Here is a 23,650-nt window from a genome sequence, read left to right on the forward strand (position 1 = left end):
AGTATTTATTTACAACCTTTAGAAAACGCATTCTTGAAAATGGTACTGAGAAAGGTCTCTTAGGAAGGTGGTCAGACCATACAGAGATTCATTGAATGATATGAATCCCAGTCATAATGTTTTCTAATACACTCATCACACAAAAGGTCAGTGAACAAAAACATGGATGCCAAGCATGATCTGCCTTTCAAAATAATGGGAAAAGCAGACTAAGCCCTGTCTGAGCGGTGACTGCTGGTCTTCTGTTAGTGATATGAGAACTGGACCTGCTGACTGAGTATCTCTAAGACAATGGCTAATGACCTCACAACAAAAGCATGCTGCCTGTTTAGCACGTTTCTGTCTGGAAGCACAGGATGGGAAGACTGACATTTTAAAATTTTTTTGCATGTGAACACAGTTACTATTAACTAGTTGCTACTTCTTACCTGAAAGTATTCTCAGTATGTTTAAGTTTGTGGGTCATGAATTCTCCATTCTGCGACTTAACTTCTGTAAATCCCTTCTTTCGATCCATGAAGCTCTTAACTTCTTCTTTGGGTTCTTTGTCCTTTTTAATCTTTTCATCTTTGATCTAACCAACAGTACATATCAGGAAGAAACAGAACAAGAAAAATCTTATTAGGTCTTGGTTGGTGTCATCAAATAAGACCCAAAATTGTTAGGAAGGCAGAAAACTCAGAAAGAAACCACTCAGATGTGGTAGAGTTGGAATCAGGTGAAATTCTTAGAGAATGAGGTATGGTCCTTTAGCCTGTGAACAAACACCTTTACCACAATTTTAAGAAGGTAAGATCATCCCTGATCTCACTGGGGTTTTTATTTTCAAGAGCAGTGGTAGTACTATTGTTTGGAAACCATTACGTTGTGGGAACTTCATGTAAAAGTAGGTGTTTGCAGTTCCCACTGGGAAGAGCAATTATTAGGGTGGCTTTGAGGGAAGAATGACCACGTTGCTTAGACAGGTTTCTTTCTGGATGGAGAGAGAATCTGTGAGAAAGACACAAATGTGAAAGGAAGAAAAGGAAACCTTCTAGTTTAGCTAGATCTGCCAGGCCAGTTCTGGCAAAGACCAGTATGTTAATCAACTGAGTAAATTATGTCCCAAGGACGGGACACTTACTAACCCTATCTTTAGCAGGAGGATCCAAAGATATGTGGGGTCTGTGAGAACATGTCTGTAGTCATCTAAACCATTAAAGTTAGAATGGAACAGGAAAAATTCCAGGGTTTACCTTGATTTCCATTGTCAATAAAAATTTAGTTCTCTGGAAGTAGTTTTGTGGTTGTGGTGGGAGACACAGGAAGATGATATATGGAGGGCAGGTGTTAGCTTTCATATTTTGTGGATTTTGTGTTTCTTACAGTAAATGAGACAGATTATTTAAAAGTAAAGTGAATTTACATAGCTTTTTGGGGGGAAGGGGTAAAGGAATTCAAATTACTTCACTTATATCATCTCATCCATTCTTAAAAGATGCGTGTGAAAACAGGTGAGGTGCGTTCACAATGGTTCTTTTCAAGACAGTTACAAAGCACGAGCATTCTAAAGAAACCCACAGAGGAAGGGTAGGCCGTAAGAACTCAGGACGTTAGGCGCTAGGAGGTTCTATCCTGACCTGATCACTCACCTCTTCTCACCTATTCTTCAGATACCCTGTGAAGATTTACTTCTAAAGTGCTTTTTTTTTTTTTGGTTAGAGACAGAGTCTTGCTCTGTTGCCCAGGCTGGAGTGCAGTGGTGTGATCTCAGCTCGTTGCAACCTCCGCCTTCCGGGTTCAAGGGATTCTCCCGCGTCACATCATGAGTAGCTGGGATTACAGGCATGCAACACCACACCCAGCTAATTTTTGTACTTTTTAGTAGAGAACGGGTTTCACCATGTTGGCCAGGCTGATCTCAAACTCCTGACCTCAAGTGATCGATCCGCCTCAGCCTCCCAAAGTGCTGGGATTACAGGTGTGAGCCACCGCACTTGGCCTAAAGTGCATGTTTTACAAAGCAGAGCACTGTTTTTTGCTCTTTATTGATACGTTTTAAGTCATTTGTCGTCTTTGGGTATTATCTGATTAATTACTAGGGATTCACTACTATGCTGTCCTAGTTAGTTAAGACTTCAATCTTTCACCATGGGGTATATACCTAGGATGTCCCTCGGACATGCTGAAAATGGGGGCTGTACTTTGCCATTCTCTCCAAGAGCTTTGTCTGTAAATCAAGAAACCTGACTTTTGGCTCCAGTGCTGACAACAAAGTAGTTGTGTTACTTAGACAAATCACCTGACTGCTCTGGGATGCTGGTACCACAAACGTGAAAAAATGTGGTTGCACCAGAGGATTCCTTCTGAATTTTTCATCCTGTCATTTCCCTCTTGGCTCCTCATGGGTCATGAGAGGCTACAGAAAAAAGGAACAAGCTCATAGCTTGAATGACAGCTTCACTGTGGCTCCCTGATGGCTGTCCTTCCCCAAGAATACATCAGTATTCATTGGACAGGAAGGAGGAAACAAAATATATTCTCATTTTGGCCTACCATTGTTAGACTTAGCCCCAAAATCCAGACACTGGAGTTTATGTTCTGCTTAAGAATTATCTGTGGCTCCAAATGTGAGGGAAACCCATTTTAGGGATAACCATGAAACAAATTCTGAGTAGGAGCTCACGGTCTGTGGAGCACTAAGCATGGAGACATTCCCTTTTAACTCGTTTCTCCTATGTTGCAGTCAGAAAAATTTCCATTCTCCCTAAATGTATTATATCTGATTTACTGGTCCCAAAAGTGTTTAAAGTAGATTTGTAAGACGATATATGTCTAACAGAAAAAAAATTCCCCTGTTTTTCAAGCTCTGCCTTTATTGGCAAAGGCTACAGTGGATGGCAGGCTTATATTCTTTATGGAAAACCTTAGAAACATTGTCAATGTAATAATGATGATTTGAGTTCAACTGAAAATTATTTTCTCTTTCTGGGAAATGAATAAATAAAGTAATTTCATAGAGCCTTTACATTTTTTTTAGATGTTATGGCAGATTTAACCAAACTCATGGGATTCTGAGCCCTCTGGGAAAGGCATTAGATCTTATAGGTCAGAATGTTACCATGGAGAACATCTGTGCTGAAGGATTAATAGGTAGCCGCGTATCCTAAAAGAGTTTGTGTGCTTCATACACAGATAACATTAGCATACTCAAAAGAAAGGCTCTGGCCAAATGTGATCATTTGGGTTTTGGAAATCTAGATACTTGGGATATCCAGTGGAATAACACATGGGGATGAGGTGGGGGATGGGAATTCAAGTGACAGGCCCCTGTGCCAGAGAGACACTCAGAAAGTCAAGTGAGCAAGGACTGAGATGTGTCTCGAGCATATTTTGCATTATTTGGTTCCAGAATAGCAACAAGAGCTGGGTGTAGCTACTGTTTCCTCAGGCTGGGTGTAACGTGCTTTTGTTAGCTTCAGAAGCCCCAAATCCTTTACTGGGTTCAATTTCTATAACATGGACGTCTTCTAGACTCCTCACTACTGAAAGTTTGGTTCACGGACAACATGGACCTCATGGAATCAGATTCTGCATTTAAGACTCCCAGGTGATTTGCATGCGCACCAATATTTGGGAAGGGTTAATCCGCATGACACAAACATCACTTTCAATACCTCAGGAGCAGCTCTGCTAGAAACTGTTTTCCTGTTAGAAGCCAGAAAAGAAATAAAATAGCTCCTGCATGAAGAACTAAAAAGAGACTTTTTATAATTGGAGAAGAGAGAAAAAAAGCTAAATTAAGTTTCAATGTTGGTGATCGTCTGCAACTCATTGCCACAGTTAAACTGCAGTGGAGAAAGACGGGTTTTATTTTGTGTGTTTTTTAAGACATTGCAGTGATTTCTGGAAATGTTTTCTCTAAGAAGGCTCACGTGATGTTTGTGTTTACTTGTGGTTGCCCTATCCTATGCTGCATAAATCATTGAAAGGAAAGGTTTTAGTTAGTTGCTTTCTTTTTTTTTTGAACAAAAAGGAAAAAAAAAAATAGGAAGAGGTTGTTTAAAATGGCTGAATCATGTAAACATGATTTAAAGCTGTCTACATAAAGGAACAACACAACTAGCTGGAAAGGGGAAAACCTAGTCTTTCGACCAGCAGGTTATGTACACAATGTTAAAAAAGGAACATAGATTGGATTTGTTTTCTTTCTTTTTCTTTTTTTTTAACCAGTTTGAGTAGCTTATCTGGCCTTGTGTCAAAAACAGGCCAAATGTTTTGGAACTGGCTGGAATGTGCTGGGGGGCAACTGGGGAAAAGGGCAGGGCTCAGTCATTCCTGGGAGTATCTGATTGACACCAAGGATGCTGTTGAACTGGGGCCTTATCTGAAAAGAGACAAAAGGATCATCCGAGTGGCAACTGATGGGCCCTTCTGGTTCTCAGACACTCTACGTAGGTACAGAAAGCTTTGGTCAGTAAAAACAAATCCCATTTTAGTGAACTGAATGAAATTTTAAATACAGACTCCAGAGTTTTCTACAGCCTCCCTTCCCCCATGTGTTTAATTACTGAGTCATCATTTCATGCCCACTTCTTTCTTCTATAAAGACATTCACCAAGAAACACTACAAGAACCCATGTGGGACATATTTCTGAGTTTAGTTCTGAGGTAACTTTCATTTTTCTTTTTTGTAAATGAATTTGTAGGCATTTGGTCACTAAATGAAAAGTGTTTCCCAACATGTTCAGTGAATGATTTCCTTGACTGCCTCATGAGAGCTAAATACAGTTTTCCTGTTATTAGCATTTACACTTTCTCCTTCCTTTATATGGCCTGTGCTCATATTCAATTTTCAATTCCAAACCACCGCAACTTCTGTTAGAAACAGAGGAACATACATCTTAACAGAAATGTAACATGTAACATGAACTAGGGGTTTTCATTTTTCATGTGAAATTGACAAAACATATTTAAGAAAATAATCCACCCCCTATTTAATCTGGTCACCTGTTTTCTAAATATGGATTTCTGTTTAAGATTTTTAGCTTTCTTAATAGATGCCATGATAGGCACAGAAATGTAGCAACAGTCCATGTGGGTTGGAGCTTGTTGGCCACAAATCACCTCACCAGTCTCTTGGTGAAGAACTTCGGGTCTTCCTACTTCTAATAATTCAGTTTCACCACATTCTAGTAAATATTGTGAACTTATTCGATATAGTCACAATTTTTAAGATTATTTGGGGCAAACACAGCACCAGAGTTGAAATGCAATTAGGTGTTCTGATGTGGTGTTCTGACTACTGTCAAATCCCGTGCCATTCTATCTGTAGAGCTCCTTGTTCACTTACCTACAGTCAAACACCCTGGCACCCGCTCCTGTGTGTGCCTCAGAAATGCAATGCAGAACATTTGGCCAAACTTTTCTTTTTGAAAACCAAATATCATCTTCAGTTCATCAAATTTTCTACTGAGATGTGTATGGGTGTTTTTCCTTTGAAAAGTTAAAGCATTAATCAAGGCCAGTTGGAAATATTTCATGATTGAAATGAAAGTAGAATGGCTCAAGGAAAAAAAAATAGCATTCAGAAGACTAGAAAGCAGGATAAATTGATTCCAGCAGTGTTTTTCAAGTCTTTTTGATGGTGTCCCACAGAAAAAAAGACAATTTACATGACAATGCAATACTTACTACCTACAGTGCCCTATGATGCTTTCTATCCATTTCATTTTTTAAAAAATGCTGACTGATACATTTAATTAATTTTGAGACACTCTAAGCTGATCTTACTATTTAATGGATTGTGAGTCATGGCTTGAAATACACTGGATATGGGGTTACAATTTTGAGATCATCAGACCTGAGATATCTTGGAACACTGACTGCTTTTTCTGTTGCTTTACGATCATTACTTCTCAATCATATTTACCTCCTCTTTTTTGAAGGTAGGCTTGTCTTCTTGGAGCTTTTCTCTTTTAGCTTGCACTTTAGCTCCCTTCTCTTCTCCCTTTTTATTTTCAAGAATGGTAAGGTCATACAAGTAAAAGAAGCCCTTTCTAGTTTACAAGAGTGACAGGGTGCTCAGATCGCTTTGCACGTGCTGCATGGGATAGCTTCTCTTCTGCCGTCTCAGCGCTCACAGCACAGTGGTTCTAAACAGCAAGGTGGGCTATTTTCTTCCCACCCCAACATCTTCTCGTGTGCCTGCCATTGCGCTTACTGAAATCTAGCATGATGTGGCACTCCTCGTGTGTTTACAAACCTCGTGTGTGGTTTGGTGCACTTTGCTCATGATCTCAATTGTAGCTTTGTTCATGAGCCTCTTACACAGAAGCAGGAGTTAAAGACACCTTCAGTGCAATGCAGGCTTAGTGACAGAGAATTTGCTCTGGAAAGGTGAATGTGAAAGCATCTCCTTTTTTCTTTTTTTAGGGTTGGTGGTGGTGTGGTGGTGGTGGTGATTAGGTACAGCGCTTTTAATGCAGCCTTGCAGACAGAAAAAAATCTTTCTCAAAGCTTACAAACATTTCCCCCCTACTATTTCCACCCTTCCTCAGGCCACAAGAATTTGTGTCACCCAGATAATAAAGAAGCATGTATGCTCTTAATTACCAGTCAGTTATACATTGATACTACCCTAAATTAATGGCTTTCTGCAAGTCTACATTAAGCTGAGGTCTACATGTTGGCAAATCAGGGTTTTGATTTTTTTTTAAGGAAAGGTTCCAACCAGTTCCTTTCCCCTCTTTATTACCAGTTAATTTCCAGGTATTTGTTTTTGCCTTCTTTTTTTCTTTCTTTCTTTCTTTTTTTTGTTGTTTTTGTTGTTGAGATGGAGTCTCGCCCTGTTGCCCAGGCTGGGGTGCAGTGGCACAATCTTGGCTCACTGCAACCTCTGCCTCCCGGTTTCAAGTGATTCTCCTGCCTCAGCCTCCTGAGTAGCTGGGATTACAGGCACATGCCACCACACCCAGCTAATTTTGTATTTTTAGTAGAGACAGGGTTGCACCATGTTGGCCAAGATGGTCTTGATCTCCTGACCTCATGATCCGCCCTCCTCGGCCTCCCAAAGTGCTGGGATTACAGGCGTGAGCCACCGCGCCCAGCCTGTTTTTGCCTTCTTAAGATGAAATGTCTGACCATTATTATTCATATCTATTTCCCACCCCAGCTCTTATCATTTTTTTAATTCAACATCAAACCCATGAGTGAGGTAAGGAGTTAAGGGCCTCTTGCCTCATGCAGACCTATGGATAGAGGAAAGATAATTAAAAGAATGAGTTTAGATGCAGGTGCAGAATCAGAAGCCAACACACCACCACCACATTTATCATCTTTGGATTAATTCGGTTTTTTTGGTATTCATAACAATCAAGCACAGAGCAATCAATTTCTCTCTGTCTTTTGGACAGCCAAATTTACTGGCTGTCCCAGTAAAGTTGGTTGATTGAATATTCAGCCATCAATCAATTGCCGCATGCTTGTGTATTGCTATGGCCTGAAAAAATGAACAGCTTGCCAAATGATCAAGCATGTGAGCTATATGCATGTGGCCTCAGTCCCAAATCAGATGTGCATTACATTTCTCACAAGTCACAGGCATCACACATTTGGTGCAAAATGTTTACTGTACCTGTTTCTTTAGGACAGCTGTCTGAAGTTTATCTTCTTGCGCTTTCTTTTCATTTACCCATTTCCCTTCTATTTTCTGTTCTACCTTTTCCCCTTTTATCTTTATCTCTTGCATGGCACGTTTTTTCTCTTCTAGCTGCTTGTTACGTTTCTGCTCTTCTATCTTAGCCTTCTCTTCCTCCTCTGCCCTGGCCCTTTGCCTCTCCTCTGCTGCCCTTTTCTCTTCCTCCTTTATCCTCTGCCTCTCCTCTGCTGCTCTTTTCTCTTCCTCCTTTATCCTCTGCCTCTCCTCTGCTGCCCTTTTCTCTTCCTCCTTTATCCTCTGCCTCTCCTCTGCTGCCCTTTTCTCTTCCTCCCTCATCCTCTCCCTCTCCTCTGCCGCCCTCCTTTCTCTTTCTCGGGCAGCTGCTTTTTCTTCTGCTTCAATTCTTGCTCGTTCATCTGCTATCTTTTTGTCTTGCTCGGCTTTAATTCTTTCTCTTTCTTCTGCTTCCAACCTTACCCTCTCTGCCTCAGCTCTTTCCTTGTCTTCCTCTTCCATCTTTTCATGATGGGGAATCTCATCTGAACCTTGTTCCCTCTCCTCCTCTTGTTTAGGCTCTTCGGAACTGATTTGCCCATTTTTTAATGCCATTACCACTGTTTCCTCCTGGCTTTCAGTTGTTTTCTCTTCCACCATCACCTCTACCTGATTTTCTCCAATGCTCCCTCGCTTTGGCTTCTCTTCTTCCTCCTCCTCCTTTTCCTTGTCTTCTTTCTTGTTTTCTTCAGCATCCCTCCAATCATTCTTCTGGTAGGACTTGGTGACTGTTTCTGTTTCCTCTATCTCGTATCTTTCTTGGCGACTTTCACGTTTTTCTTCCTTCTCGGCAGTTTCGTTTTCTGCTGTGTCATTTTGCATTCTTTTGCTTGGGAGCGACAGACTTGCATCTGTTACTGTTGGGTCGAACTCCTTCTGCCGCTCCAGAGCCTCTTGAAGGCGTTTTTGGCGTCTTTCCTCTCGCCGAGCCAGGCGCTCCAGGAATGCGGCCTCATCATCCCCTTCCACTTGAGTGTTTGTGGTGGTTGTCTTGGCCTCCTCATCAGGCACACTGTACAACAGAAAGAACAACACCAAAGACAGCTTGCTCATTCATCAGTCAGCAGCATTCATACAGCCTGTGCCACCCAGGACTACAGCAGATGCCAGTAGTGCCAAGCCTGCCCATGTCCCCAGTACGTTACCATTTTAGTACATGCCTGCCTGGCTTTCAGCTGACAGCATATGCAAGCCTTTCTCTGGCACTGGAGTCTACTCCCCATGCCAGAAGTGCTTTAGGTATTAATGTCCCCTGGGAGCAGTTTTCAAACAAAAATTGATGAGCCTTAGTGTTTAGATACCTCAGCACCCCTCACTTTTTGAGTTGGAAAACTCCGAGGTGTGTGTTCCACACTGGACCTCAGAGTTTCCCCGTGGAGTGAAGCTCCAGATACCCAGTGGTGATGTGCTTGGTCATGCAACCTTTATTTGGTGGCCTTCCCTTTTCTGTCTCACCTTCCCACACCCCCACCAGCGTTTCCTAGCATCACCTTACAAATAAATGACTTGTAGTCAAATCTTTGTTTCTGGACTTGCTACTTGGGGAATTCAAACTTAAGGATCCAACTGAAATAATAAGTGAATTCCTTCCATGTCATGTAGTATTCTCACATGTCACCAAGTCATCTAGAATTCCTGATCTGGATTGAAGGCTCCTAAGGTACTTTGAGAGGAAGAAACTGTACATTACAGTGTTGAGATTCCACACTCATGCCAATGACCCCAGTGGAAGAGACATCTAAGTGTCCCTTACAATTCCTGCTCCTCCTTCCATAGTCGGGGGGAGTGATCACCACTCAAGGATTAAATTTGCACCATCTCCTTTCTTTGCGCCTAGGCGGGGCCAGGTGACCAATAACTGCCAATGAAATGTAAACAAAGTACCCAACCAAGGCAATGAACAAACAGAGGTGCGCTCCCTGTCTTCTCTATCTCTGTCTGTTGGTAGATCAGTAAGCGCCAAGCCCTAGGGATTGAGAACCACAAGAGAAAAGAAGACAGGTGGCTGGTTCCACCAACTAGACGGAAATATGCATAATGGTAAGTGTTACTGCACTAAACTTACAATTTGGAGGTACTAATCTTTATCGCAGCCAGCATTACCCTAACTAATGTATACACAATCTACCTTCTTTGTCAAGACTTCCATGAATAAAGGGTTTCTTGTCCATCTTTTCTGCAGTGGAAAAAGGGCAGTTAAATTTGACATTTATTTTTAAAAGGAAAAAAAATCTCCAGAAGTTAAACTGCTGTCCATCACCTCCCTCACTATTGCAGGATGCGGGACACTGTCCAAGCCAGGGTGTTGGTTTCTACTTGCAGGAAACAATCAGTCATGTGACACCAGAACTGTGACCAGAGTTGGAAGAATTTGTCTTTCAATGTTTAGAAACTCCATCAAATTTCGTAGTTCAGACCAAACTTGGCCCTTTCGAAGTTCAAATTCACTTAATTTTGGAAAAACACATTTCATATTTAACAACGAAAACTAGCATAGTAAAAACCAGCTTTAAAACTTTCTTGGCCTTTACTTTTGCTTCAGGATACTGCCTCCATGAAATTAGACATACAAGGATTAAATGTCCCTACAAATGTAAAAAATGTATAATTGAAGGGGAAGTCTATAGAGAGGGCATTTGGATCAATTGAATTCTAATAATTTTAAAAAGGCACCAAAATTCCAAAGTGCTAGCCAGATTAAAGTACTCTTATGCTAAGAAACCAACAAACTGTATTGAACATTTCTTTGCCTATTTATAAATCATGACCACAATCACCAGTAGATATCAAATGCCAGTTAGAGTGGTTTAGCCCCAAGAAGACTTATTCTTCTTGTGGCTAACTAATATGTCAGAGATAAATCGCACATTCTCAAACCTCAATATGATTTTCTAAAAAAAAAGCATTTGAATTCGATCAATAGCATGAAATAATGAATAATAGCCAAATATGAGAAGAGAAGCACAAGGAAAAGCAAGACTTTAAAAGCAAGAAAACTACAGACCAGCAGTAACTTTTTAAGCTCCTGTTGACCACTCATTAATAACAAGATTCAGGAAAGGCATCAAAATACCATTTTTAAAACTCTTTCTATTATTTCTCTCTCAGCTTGAAAATAGAAAAGGCAGTGAATAACTATGTTGCCCTCCCGTGTTAAGAATCTGGTAACAGTGAAAATTTATTGAGTGCTTACTATGTGTATGACACTCTGCATTTCACATGCATTATTACATAGTTTAAGTTTAGCAGCATTTTTAGGAGAAAAGTATTAATTTTCATTTCCATTTAACTGAAGAAATACAATTAGTGAAAGGTCAAATTGGGAGTCAAAGTCAGTTAGTGAACCCCAGAAATTATACCTATTTCCCCTTTGCTATACCTACTCCCCAATTAGAAGCTACTTACTGAGGGAAAGGGTAACCAATATCTGTGCTACCGGCCAACATTTTCAAGACTGCTTTCAGAAACCTTCTAATACAGCCTCCCAAACTTAGGTTAAGGAAGCCGGGACCCATTCCCTTTAGAATTTTCTAAATAGATTGAATTAAACAAAGTAAAACAAACTAAAACCAAAACCACATGTGAGATCTTATATAGTGTAACCATTATAATCAGTCCATGGTTTTAAATTAAAATTATTTTCTCCATTTTCCTCCTCAAATATCCTCATCTTTTTTAGACCTTGGGGCATATAAATGACAATATAAATGACACATACTAACCATTAGCATAATGAACCATAAGACCTTATTTCTGCTGCAAAAGCCCTCTTTGAAGAAGTTGAACCTATTAGGCATTCTCAACTTCCCTGATTTCTACCAGGGCCTGAGTGAGAAAATACGTAATAGCAAACTCATTAAGTGTGTTTGAATAACCACATTAAATTAAGCAGAATTCTGTATCTTGTTGAATATTATAATGATCAGAGACTATTGATTCAGGCTGTGTACTGGAAAAGAGAAGACATCTGCAATTCATGCCCACTTAAAAAATTCATGTGTTACCTATTAATGGTAGGCACAGAGAACTCTACTATACTAACATATCTTCAGTTCAAAATGGATAGCAATACCCTACAGAATAAATGTAAATACTTTTTCTTATTTAAAGAAATAACCCACCAGAAAACCATATAGATTCCTTAAAGAACTAAAAGTAGAACTAACATTTGATCCAGCAGTCCCACTACTAGGTATCTACCCAGGGGAAAAGAAGTCATTATATGCAAAATATACTCGCACATGCATGTTTATAGAAGCACAATTTGCAATTGCAAAAATATGGAAGCAGCTTAAATGCCCATCAACCAATGAGTGGGTAAAGAAAATGTGTTGTATATATATACATACATATATATATCAGGTCAAATTGGGAGTCAAAGTCAGTTAGTGAACCCCAGAAATTATACCTATTTCCCCTTTGCTATACCTACTCCCCAGTTAGAAGCTACTTACCATACACACACACACACACACACACACACCATGGAATACTATTCAGCCATAGAAAGGAACACAATAATGGAATTCACAGCAACCTGGATGGAGTTGGAGACCATTATTTAAAGTGAAGTAACTCAGGAATGGAAAACCAAATATCATATGTTCTCACTTATAAGTGGGAGCTAAGCTATGAGGATGCAAAGGTACAAAAGTGATATAATGGACACTGGGGACTCAGGGAGAAATGTAGGAGGGGTGTGAGGAATAAAATACTACACATTGGGTATGGTGTACACTGCTCGGGTGATGACTGCACTAAAATATCAGAAATCACCATTAAAGAACTTATCCATGTAACCAAAACCCCACCTGTTCCCCAAAAACTATTGAAATTTTAAAAAAGAATTAAACAGAAAAAATACATACATATATATATATAAAAGATATAGCACACCATAGTTATTAATTAAACAAATGCTAGATTGTAAAATGAAATAAAAGCCTTCAAGTGGGGTATGTTTATGAGATGGGAACGGGGTGGAGAGAAATAGTATATCGTGTCCTAATGTCTAAATCAGATTGCCTATCTAATCAGATTAGTTGCCTAAAATGACTGCAAAATAATTCAACAAGTTAGATTGAAAAAGGGTTGAGTTGAGCTGGGAAAGGAATGCTTTGCTTGACAAATTCCATTCAACAGACAGGCTAACACGTAAGTTAGAAATTCCCCGTCCCAAAGAGGAGAGTACCTGTTCTGGGCATTCACCTCCACCTGGTCGGTCACCTGTCCCAAGGATTCTTCCTCCTGCTTCTGCCGCAGCCGTTCCTGTCGGGCTCGGCGGCGCCGTTCCCGGGCTGCCTCCTCTTCATCATCATCATTCCTCTGGTAGGCGATTCTGCAACATTACAAAGACAACCTCTTGAGCATGCCACTTGCCAAATGTCTTCACCAACTTCTTGGCAGGAACAGCCCTGAGCCCTTTTCTGAACTTAACTGCTTAATGAACCACATACGTCTAAAAGGATGGTTCAGTTCCTTAAGTTTAGAGACTTAGTCAACTAGCTTTCAAACTTTTAACTATGTGAAGTGCATTAATCCAATAGCTACAGAAGATAATTTACAATTACCAAATAACAACTTAAACTAAAACATTCTGCACAAAAACAAGTTCCTTTGGAAACTGCGGGTTAGCCTTTTTTTTTTTTTTTTTTTTTTGAGACGGAGTCTCGCACTGTCACCCGGGCTGGAGTGCAGCAGCATGATCTCGGCTCACTGCAACCTCCGCCTCCTGGGGTCAAGTGATTCTCCTACCTCAGCCTCCCAAGTAGCTGGGATTACAGGCACGTGCCATCATGCCCAGCTAATTTTTGTGTTTTAGTAGAGATGGGGTTTCACCAAACTGGCCAGGCTGGTCTCGAACTCCTGACCTCATGATTCGCCTGCCTCGGCCTCCCAAAGTACTGGGATTACAGGCATGAGCCACCAGGCCTGGCCTTGGGTTAGGAATTCTTTACAAAGCTGATTACCAGCATGTAAGATTTAGAAGAAGGGACTCAAAGTATTGAACCAAAAATAATCAAAACGCTTACTTCAAAAGATACAGCATGTTGCATGAATTATTTGCGTAGACACTGTCACGAAGATCAGAAAAGAATCAAGTTACACTACCAAACCGAGGCTGGTGCTAATAAGCCAAAATTATTAAATTTATTTAATAATTATAATAAACATAATATTATAATAAATATTATTAAAATTAAATATTATATTCGGTAATAAGTATTATTAAAATTGGGAGTAGGATATCTTCTTTGCTGGGATTTTGTTTTTCCCTCCAGTTCCTTTTCACTGGAGAGAGAAGGTGTTAGTGACAATTGGTAGGATGCTTCAGAGTCAGTGCATTTTGAAGGGGTGGCAGCTCCCTTTAAGGCCCCCCTCTTTTGCTCTAAAACATGCCTTAGTATCATACCACTGCCATGCTGGGCACATCACAATGGCCCACAGGTGTGTATTTAGATAGAAGTCGATGGGCTGAGGAAGGCAGAAGAGACACAGAGGACTTCACATGTGTATATATTACTTAGCTCTTTTTTTTTTTTTAAGACAGAGTCTAACTCTGTCACACAGGCCAGAATGCAGTAATGTGATCACAGCTCACCACAGCCTTGACCTCCCAGGCTCAAGCAATTCTCCCACCTTAGCCTCCTGAGTAGCTGGGACTACAGGTGCACACTACCACACCCAGCTAACTTTAGTATTTTTTTTTTAAGAGATGGGGTTTCACTATGTTGCCCAGGCTGGTCTCGAGCTCCTGAATTCTGTTTAGCTTTTGTAGTCATCTAAAGTGAACGTCTATTTGAGGAAATTACAAATCAATATCACTATGCTAGGTATGTTTCTCCTAATACTTATTTCCAAATAAAGAACTGGGGCTGGGGAACTGCAGATGCTCAAACTCAAGAGGAAATAGCTATTTTGAACTTGTTTGACTTAGCTATTTTTGAAGGTAGAATGTGTACTGAGATACAGAGTGCCGAGAAAGGATGGGTGCTGACTCGACAGGTCAATGGGTTGGGTATGGGTGTGGGGCTGCATTGTGTAGCAAGCTGCTTTTTGTACTGGAGAATTACAGTGTTTTTATTACAATGTTACTTACATATCTACAAAATAGAAATCCAGATATGTAAACATTTCATGCTAATAATTCTTTTTAAAATTGTGGTAAGAACACTTAACATGAAATCCACCCTGTTGGCATATTTTAAAGTGTACAATACACTTTAAAATTGTAAAAATTGTTAACCACATTGTTAACTATAGGTACAATGTTGTATGGCATTTCTCTAGAACATGCTTATAATTCTTACATCATTGCAAAGCCAAAATAATTGGCAAATTAAAACAAAACAGTAGAACCATACCACTTATACCATATATTAACCTAATATAACTGATGATGGTGTGCTCATGTTAGAGTTATAAACTAGGCATTTTTAGGCTTAGAGTCAGTACTTTATTTCATCTGTGTCATCTTTTGACTTCAATAATAAGAATGCTATGAATGTTTTTTTCACTGAGGTATCTCATAAAAAAACAGGATTAATGATTCCGAAGGTTGGTTGGTTTCTTCTTTGCTACTGGAGAAAATCTGACTTCATGTTTACCAAAATCTGCTCATGTGCAATCCTCAAAAGCCAATACAAATAAAGTGTCACTTAGTAATTCTATAAAATGGGCTGGTTTACTTCACAAATATGGAGGGGGGGCAGTGTGATATAGTTGATAATGGATGACTAGATTAGGATTCAGAAAACTTGGGTTTTAGAATTGGTCTCTTACTAATCTGCAGCCCTTTGATTAATCTTTTAAAGTTAAATTTTAGAGTTAAATTTTCTTGTGTGTGATAATCAAATGAAATAATAGACAGATATCTCGTGGCAAAGCATTCTGCACTGCAGTGTCTTCCTGTTGTTAGGAAAGTTCAGTTAAGGAGCTGCTTCGTGAGGAAAGATGAGTTCAATTTTAGACTTGTTGAATTTGAGGTGACAACATGACATGGTTCGAATGTTCCTTTCTAATTCAATCACATTGTAGTTGCAGTAGAAAGCCCTTCCCAGTGGTTTGGCTTCACCCTTCAGATTCTTGGCCTAATATTCATTTGGCTTATTTCTTGGTAGACAGCTTTAACCACAACAGGGAGAATCAATCCTTAATAACTGCTTCCCAAATTAATCAAAACAGGAAGTCTCAATTTGCTTTTTTACATATCTGGATCAGCCATGAGGTCATGACGATTACTTGGGGCCTTCTTCTTCCAAGACAAGCAAGAGGCACAAAACTCCATATGGGATATCCCAATTGATAGGGTTAGGCTTTGTGTCCCTACTCAAATCTCATCTTGCATTGTAATCCCCAGGTGTCAGGTGTTGAAGCAGGAATGTGGTGGGAGCTGATTGGATCATGGGGGTGGTTCTCTCATGCTGTGCTCATGACAGTGAGTGAATTCTCACAAGATCTGATGTTTTTTATAAGTGTTTGGCAAGTTCCTGCTTCCCTCACTCTTCTCTCTTCTGCCGCTTTGTAAAGAAGGTGCCTGCTTCCCCTTCCTCCGTGATTGTAAGTTTCCTGAGGCCTCCCCAGCCATGCAGAACTGTGAACCTCTTTTCTTTATAAATTACCCATCTCAGGCAGTTCTTTACAGCAGTGTGAAAACGAACTTATACACCTATCCTAAAAACAAAATTCCTCCATCCCCTTAATGGAATATAACCTTAAGTCCTTAATTTCCCACTATTTTGAGAAGTTACCATCTTTCTCCTTTCACCTACCCACTGGGCTTCATGGCTGGATATTGCTGGCTGTTAGCTCTGACATGAACTATATTTGCCACATCGGCCACATCACATGTAACCTCTCTTCATCTTTGATTTCTCAGTGGAGCGACCTGAACAACCGATCATCTCCACTGTCTCTTCTGACTCTTCTCGCTCGGTACAGCTTAAAGTTTATAGGCAATCATTCTCCATTTGGAGCCCCTTTTCTAGGATACACAGCTACTAGAGTGTATTAGTCCATTTCACACTGCTATAAAGAACTGCCCGAGACTGGGTAACTTATAAAGGAAAGAGGTTTAATTGACTCACAGTTCAGCATGGCTGGGGAGGCCTCAGGAGACTTACAATTATGGTAGAAGGTGAAGGGGAAGCAAGGCACCTTCTTCACTAGATGGCAGGAAGAAGTGCCAAATGAAGAAGGAAGAGTCCCTTATAAAACCATCAGATCTTGTGAGAACTCACTATCATGAGAACAGCATGGGGGAAACTGCCCCATGATTCAATCACCTCCACCTGGTCTCTCCCTTGACACGTGGAGATTACGGGGAGTACAATTCAAGATGAGATTTGGGTAGGGACATAAAGCCTAACCATATCACAGGGCAAAATTTCTAAGGATCTTTTAATGACTACTGATAAAGAAAGACATTAAGATTGTTTATAAAGTTAAGAACAAAAACAAGAGCTAAAATGGTTTCATGGCATTTTCAATCATAACATGTCCAGTTGCTGGTTCAAGAACATATCAATTGACTTTATAGGTAAAATTGTGTCCATGCCAAATGACCTGATAGGGGTGGAAATTCTTCAACTCTGAGGCTCCCTACATTCGCCTTAGGCATGCAAAACAGTCATTTCTTAGCTTTTAGGCCTCTCCCTCGTGGTGACGTTCCCATCCTACTAACACCACAGGTTTATTATCTTTTCTTTCAAAATTGAAAAAAAAAATACCCTCAATTGTTCATTCTTTTAGATTTTAAAAGCAAAACACATATAAAAATTTTTTTAAAACCAAACAATTCGAAACGTATAAAGGAGAAATTAAAAGCCACTCCCTAGAATCATACCACCCAGATTTGAACATGATGAGTATGTGATACATTCTACCATTTTCCTGTGCATGCACAGACATTTTCCTTCTTAATAAAATAGGATTATGTCATACATATCATTTCATACACCATTTCTTTAATTTACCTTGTTTATGACTATTTTTAACATATTAGCAATATATAATTTCAATAGCAACACAGTATTCCACTTAGGAATACACATACATAATGATTACATGGATCTACTATGGTCTAACCAATTTTCTACTGAGGCACATTTGAGATTGTTTTCAACTTTATATCTTCTTATAAACAATGCTGCTAAGGACGTTATTATAGACTCACTTTACTCACTTGTTCAATTATTTACTTAGGAAAACTTCTCAGAAGTTAGAATTTCAGAGTTTAATTTCTGAGTTTAAGAGTATGCTAGTTTTACAGGCTTTTGATAATCATCGACAAATTGTCATTTTAACACCAGTAATGCATGAAAGCTAATTTCACCACAAAGCAGAATTTATTCAAAAAGACAAGTACACAGGATCCTTATTATATCAAATGATAGCACAGGGCCTGCTTCATGCTTCAGTGAAAGACAAAATGTTGACATTTCTGATTTTCCACACGCCAGATTTAAATGTCTCTGAAATGCTGCTGACTAGTAAAAATCATACCTAACCAACCACTGGATTGTAATAAAAGCATAATAATCCATTTGTTCCTTCTGTGAAAATTCAGCAGATGCCAGTATTAACCTGTCTGCCATATGCTACAGAACAAAGCCACTGATGTTCCCAGATGATTCAGAAGCAGTGTAGGATACTGAAGTTTATCTGAATCATCTGAGAATGACTGAATTATGTTTAATAGCGTTTATTGTGGATCTATTTTTTTTTAAACTGGTAGTCCACAAATGATCTATAAAGTAATTCTCTATGAAATAAAATGTTTGTTTGACCAGAATCCATGAACTTCCCACCTATGCTGGTTGGAAGAAGGTTTATTGTGGAGTATTCTACTTTGTTACTTGGTAAGTGCGTTTGCTCATCTTTTGGCACAAACACTTGGAGAAAGGTACAGCCGACCTTTCTGCAGCAAGGCCAGTTGACAGCAACATGGCTCACTGGATATTTGGGAGAAAGAGACATAATCTCGTGTGTGTGTGTGTGTGTGTGTGTGTGTTCACACACTGACGAATAAATGCAAAGAATTGTAAAAGTCCATCATAATCACATGATGTTATTCGATTGTGTGAGTATGAAAAAGTAGAGAGGACTGGCTTTTCTTCCATTCCTGGAACCACTGCTTAAGGGCCCTGGTGTTACAAGATAAGAAAAAAACATATATGCCATGGGAAAGCACTCTTCTAATGCTGTGGCTTTTACACCAAAGATATTTTAGGTCTTTAACACCAGGCCCTGCTGCCTCAGTGTATTTAAGTAACAAGATAACCATGTTATAGTTTATGCTTTTTAGATAGAAAGTTCAAATAAATTAAAGTCTTGCAGACATGGCAAATGAGGAGATCATTGAGATGTTATTACATTTGGATGGGCCAGGGTCTAAAAGTATGCCAGACGAGAGACAGAGGAACTTGCAGAAGCTTCCTTAGCAAGACACCGGAGCAAGGCACGAGTTGTCCTCTTGCCCCAGTGTTTCCCCCACCCCAGCTTCCCTATCAAATATTTCTCAAAACTTCTGCAACACTGGCAAAATTCTTATTATCATCTCAACTATAGTAGAGATCGTCTTGTTTGATTTTTACTCTGTGTTCCCCGTAGTTTAAAGAATGTTGCTCTTATTCCCTTCATTTTATCTTTTCTCCATTTTGGTATCTTCTGGTTTGAGATTATAGGACATCATCCTTAAAGATTCAAGTAAAATCATGGCTATAGTATTTTATTAACAAAACAAGATCTCTTATCAGGAAGCCATGTTAAAAATTATATCAGGGAAAAAATAATAGACATTTTTATGGGGAGGGTGCCGATTTTATTACATGTTTAGGCGCATTAAAGACTCAGAATGAAAAAGAACAGTTTATAGAGAGTACAAATATTTACTTATTTTATGTTGATAATCACAGTACTACTCTGAGTAATTACCTAGATAACCAAATAGTTAATCAAGTTTGGATTTGCATACTGCAATGCTGTATTTTTTACATTTGTGGGATATATAATATAGTCATTTTGCCATGTAAAAAAAATTTATTAATGTGTTTGAGGACTTGTCAAAATCAGTTCAGTAGGGCATACCTTTATTTTCATCATTTATGTAATAGGATACCACAGTTTAACCATTCTATAGAAAGACATTTTGGGTTCTTTCATTTTTTTCCCCTATTGCACAATGCAAGTAATTCTTTAGGGTAGATATTGAGAAGTGAAATAGTATGTGTTCATTTAAATTTAAAATTTAAAAGATCAGATCAAATTATTCTGCACAGCAGTTTTTTGTTTGTTTGTTTTTCTTTTTTCTTTTCTTTTTTTTTTTGAGACAGAATCTCACTGGAGTACAGTGGCCCAATCTCGGCTGACTGCAACCTCTACCTCCCGGTTCAAGTGATTCTCATGTCTCAGCCTCCCGAGTAGGCGGGAATAGAGGCTCCTGCCACCATGCCCAATTAATTTTTGTATTTTTAGTAAAGAGAGGGTTTCACCATGTTAGCCAGACTGGTCTCGAACTCCTGACCTCAGGTGATCTGCCTGCCTCGGCCTCCCAAAGTGCTGGGATTACAGGCGTGAGCCACTGCGCCCGACCACAGGAGTTGTTTTAATTTACATTCCCATGCTTTGTTATTTCAAATAGCCAAGCTGGGTCAACATACACTAAGATAGTCCACTGCTAACTGGTAAGATTAGAGAAAAGATGTAATCTTCTGTATCTTGTATTGCAATAGTTTCTAACATTTTAAGAATGAGGATCCTTTTAAAATATTAAGAAAAAATTAAGATCTCATGACAATTGCTTATACTTTTCTTATCTATTGATAAAATGTTTTCTAAAATATCTATAAATTCAATAGTGCATAAAAAGGAATCTGTATTTTATAAACCAGTGCATATATGCTTATTTGAAAAACAGTCATACATGAGACAACTATGCATCAGACTACAGAAAATACTTGGTGTGGACATGAATTTGGGAATCTCTTTCAAAATCTTCATCGCTGGAGAACCATTGCTGTATTGAAAGAGATTACAAGTGTGCCAGTGGATAGACTTTGAATTGTCACCTTCAACCTTTTTTGTGTTCTTCAATATTCCCTGTGCTTGATAAGCACACACACAAATGCAGACACAGATGCAGGCCCACAGGTTAAGTGAGAAAAAGCCTCAGAGAAAACAAAAGGCTCCAAGTATTGTAGTGAAGCCCAGTTATAAAAGACTTAAAGAGGACTCTATTCAGATCAAAGTTTCCAAGTCTGTTTTCCTTAATTGTTTCTGCCATATTCCTATATTTTGAAAAAGAACTCTGCACCCGAAATTCCAACAGATCAAATAAATTCACTCACAGAAGGAATGCTATTGAAGTTCACCATTTGTGAATTCATAGTAACTTCCTGGCCAGTAGACAGTTGACTGGACCCCAAGATCAGCTCTAATCTTTCTGCATTCCACTGTCTCTGCACTTTCATATAAGGAGTCGTTTGAGAGAAAGCGGTGTTGAGCGATGGAGATTTCAGGCTGGTAACTGAGATACTCAATCCAGGACACTATCCTGTCCCCAGCTTTCTGCAGCTATACACTCCCCATAAAGGCCACACCCCGAAGAAGAATGTCTGGGGCTCACAGCCTCAAAAAAGGATGACTTCTTAGTCAATTCCTTTTATTTGATTCCCATCATTATTGGTTCTGCTAATGGCATTGTCTGAACCTGGGTCTTAATATGGGATCCAACTTAAAAAGTTAAAACCTCATGTAGGTTGGAAACATGCTTATCAATTATTTGGAGGCAAAATGACTCACACATACTTTCATTATTCTTTTTCATATACCAAAACCCCCAGGGATTTTATTTCATAGCATGAAATGCAAGTACATTCTCCAAACATATCCAAGTAGCTCTATAAATTGCTCAAACATTCTTAGCAAAATCTCAGACCATACTGTGATCAGGAGGGAAAATCCTGAGCTACTGAAATGAGTCATATTTGCCTTGCAGATTTACTGTATGTTTGAAAGTTAAAAGAAGTTTATAGAAACATTCCAGGCTCTTAAATATGATTTTGTTTATATGTGGTGTCTGCAAAATGTTGTGGTTTCGTTTAATTCACATAAAATCCAACTCTGAATTTTTTTCCTTGGATTCCTTAAAAGGCAGGCATGAAAAATTATGGAGGGAAAAAAATCAGGAAAATAAAAATATTTTTCGTATCAGAATATGTTTAGACATTGATTAGTAAGTAGTCCATAGTCAATTGGTCTGTTATTAATATAATAGAGAGTGAAAGAAAGCCTTCTTGGTTTAGAAGAAAAAAAAATGTTCATGGAAATGTGCTGTATTATTTCATTGTGGGGTTCATTGCTGCTATCAGTGTTATGCCTTTTCCTGGGGTGAGAGCACGCAAGGGGATATATTACTTGGAAGACAGTTACTCAGGAAGCAAAGCATTTCCCACTTCATTTATTCCCCATTCTCCCACCCCATCTCCCCATACATAGACATAATTTGAGAGTCACTAAAGTTTGCATACCAACCATACTTGGGTTCTCAATAATAAAACACTGTGTACTTGGAAGCTTTAGTGTTCTTATGTATGTACTCACAAGTTGTCACCACCAGCCCAACATTTGCTTTATACAATGGTGACATCCCATAATTGGATGAGTTTCTATAATTACAGACCCTAACAGGGGAAACGTGCTGCAGAACAGAGTACACAGCGACATAAAATCCTCTTCTTGTGTCTACACATACCATAACAGTCTGGTACTTAGCATCATTATGACTGGAACATCCTGTCCAACAAACAGATCAGGTCTGGTTGGTCCTGCATGGTTAGAAGGCACCCAGGGAGTACTGAGAGTTCTGATTCTGACTCTGAGTTATAAAAGGACAGTTCTTAGAATGGTCCTGCTCCAGGGCAGGCAGATCCCCAAGCTTACAGGCTTATTTCTGAATCTATGCACATATTCACAGGACATTTTAAAATGATGGATTCTAATTGTTTGGGTTTATTATTTCAAGCTAAAAAGACTTTTATCATGACTTATATTGTACCTACAAATGAATGTGTAGTACATAACTACTTTGTTTTATTACTATTATTTATTTATTTATTGAGACAAGGTCTCCTCTGTAACCCAGCTGGAGTGCACTAGTACAATCTTGGCTCACTGCAGCCTCGACCTCCTGGGGGTGATCTGACCACCTCAGCCTCCCAAGTAGCTGGGACTACAGGTGTGTGCCACCACATCTGGCTAATTTTTGTATTTTTTGCAGAGACAGGGTCTCCCCATGTTGCCCAGGCTGGTCTCGAACTCCTGAGCTCAAGCAATCTGCCTGCCTTGGCCTCCCAAAGTTCTGGGTTACAGGCATGAGCCACCATGCCCAGCTGTGTACAAAACTACTTTAAAGAATAATCAGACACATAACCATGTGCCTACCACCCAATTTAAACAGCACCAGTTGTCAGGGATCCTTATGTGCTCCTCTTCAATCGCATACCTATCTCTTTTTAAATGCCTCCAAATAAGCACTAGCCTGAATTTTAGGATGTCTGAATTATTCTCTTGCTTTTCTTTGTAGTTTTACCAGCATGGTATGCATCCCTAAACAATATATTTTTCAGTGTTGCCTTTAAAAAAACTATACATAACAATACTGCATGTATTCTGTGATTCTTTCATTCGACATTATGTTTTTGAGATTCATCTATGTTTATATGAATAGCTGTAGTTTATAACAACAGAGGAAGCACAAGCTTTTCCAAACATTTCTTGAGATTATAATTTGTGTGAGATAAATGTTTAATTTCTTTTTCAATTGGTGCATTTTCTTTTAAAGCATCCAGAAATTATTTGTGATATTCAGTACAAATAAAATGAACAGAAACTGGATTTATCTTTTATTGAGTTCCCCTTTTTCTCACATTTATTTCTGAAAGAAATAATGCATCTGCC

At 39.1% G+C, this 23,650-nt stretch overlaps 1 protein-coding gene across 6 annotated transcripts in view; it reads right to left on the reverse strand.

Moving 5' to 3' along the window:
* Nucleotides 1–23,650, reverse strand: part of CALD1 (caldesmon 1) — a 201,818-nt gene that overhangs the window by 30,733 nt on the left and 147,435 nt on the right. For 2 of the 6 annotated variants that reach the window (XM_011972144.1, XM_011972145.1), the window contains 4 exons: nt 12,885–13,031; nt 8,303–8,705; nt 5,912–5,989; nt 429–574 (listed from right to left, as the gene is read on the reverse strand). In XM_011972144.1, the coding sequence (XP_011827534.1) occupies nt 429–574; nt 5,912–5,989; nt 8,303–8,705; nt 12,885–13,031 (774 nt within the window). Of the gene's footprint in view, nt 1–428; nt 575–5,911; nt 5,990–7,615; nt 8,706–12,884; nt 13,032–13,725; nt 13,768–23,650 lie in introns of all 6 variants that reach the window. The other 4 variants (XM_011972146.1, XM_011972147.1, XM_011972142.1 and 1 more) reach the window with 3 other exon arrangements.

Source organism: Mandrillus leucophaeus, unplaced genomic scaffold, assembly GCF_000951045.1.
Source record: "Mandrillus leucophaeus isolate KB7577 unplaced genomic scaffold, Mleu.le_1.0 Scaffold1276, whole genome shotgun sequence".
NCBI classification, from domain to species: domain Eukaryota; kingdom Metazoa; phylum Chordata; class Mammalia; order Primates; family Cercopithecidae; genus Mandrillus; species Mandrillus leucophaeus.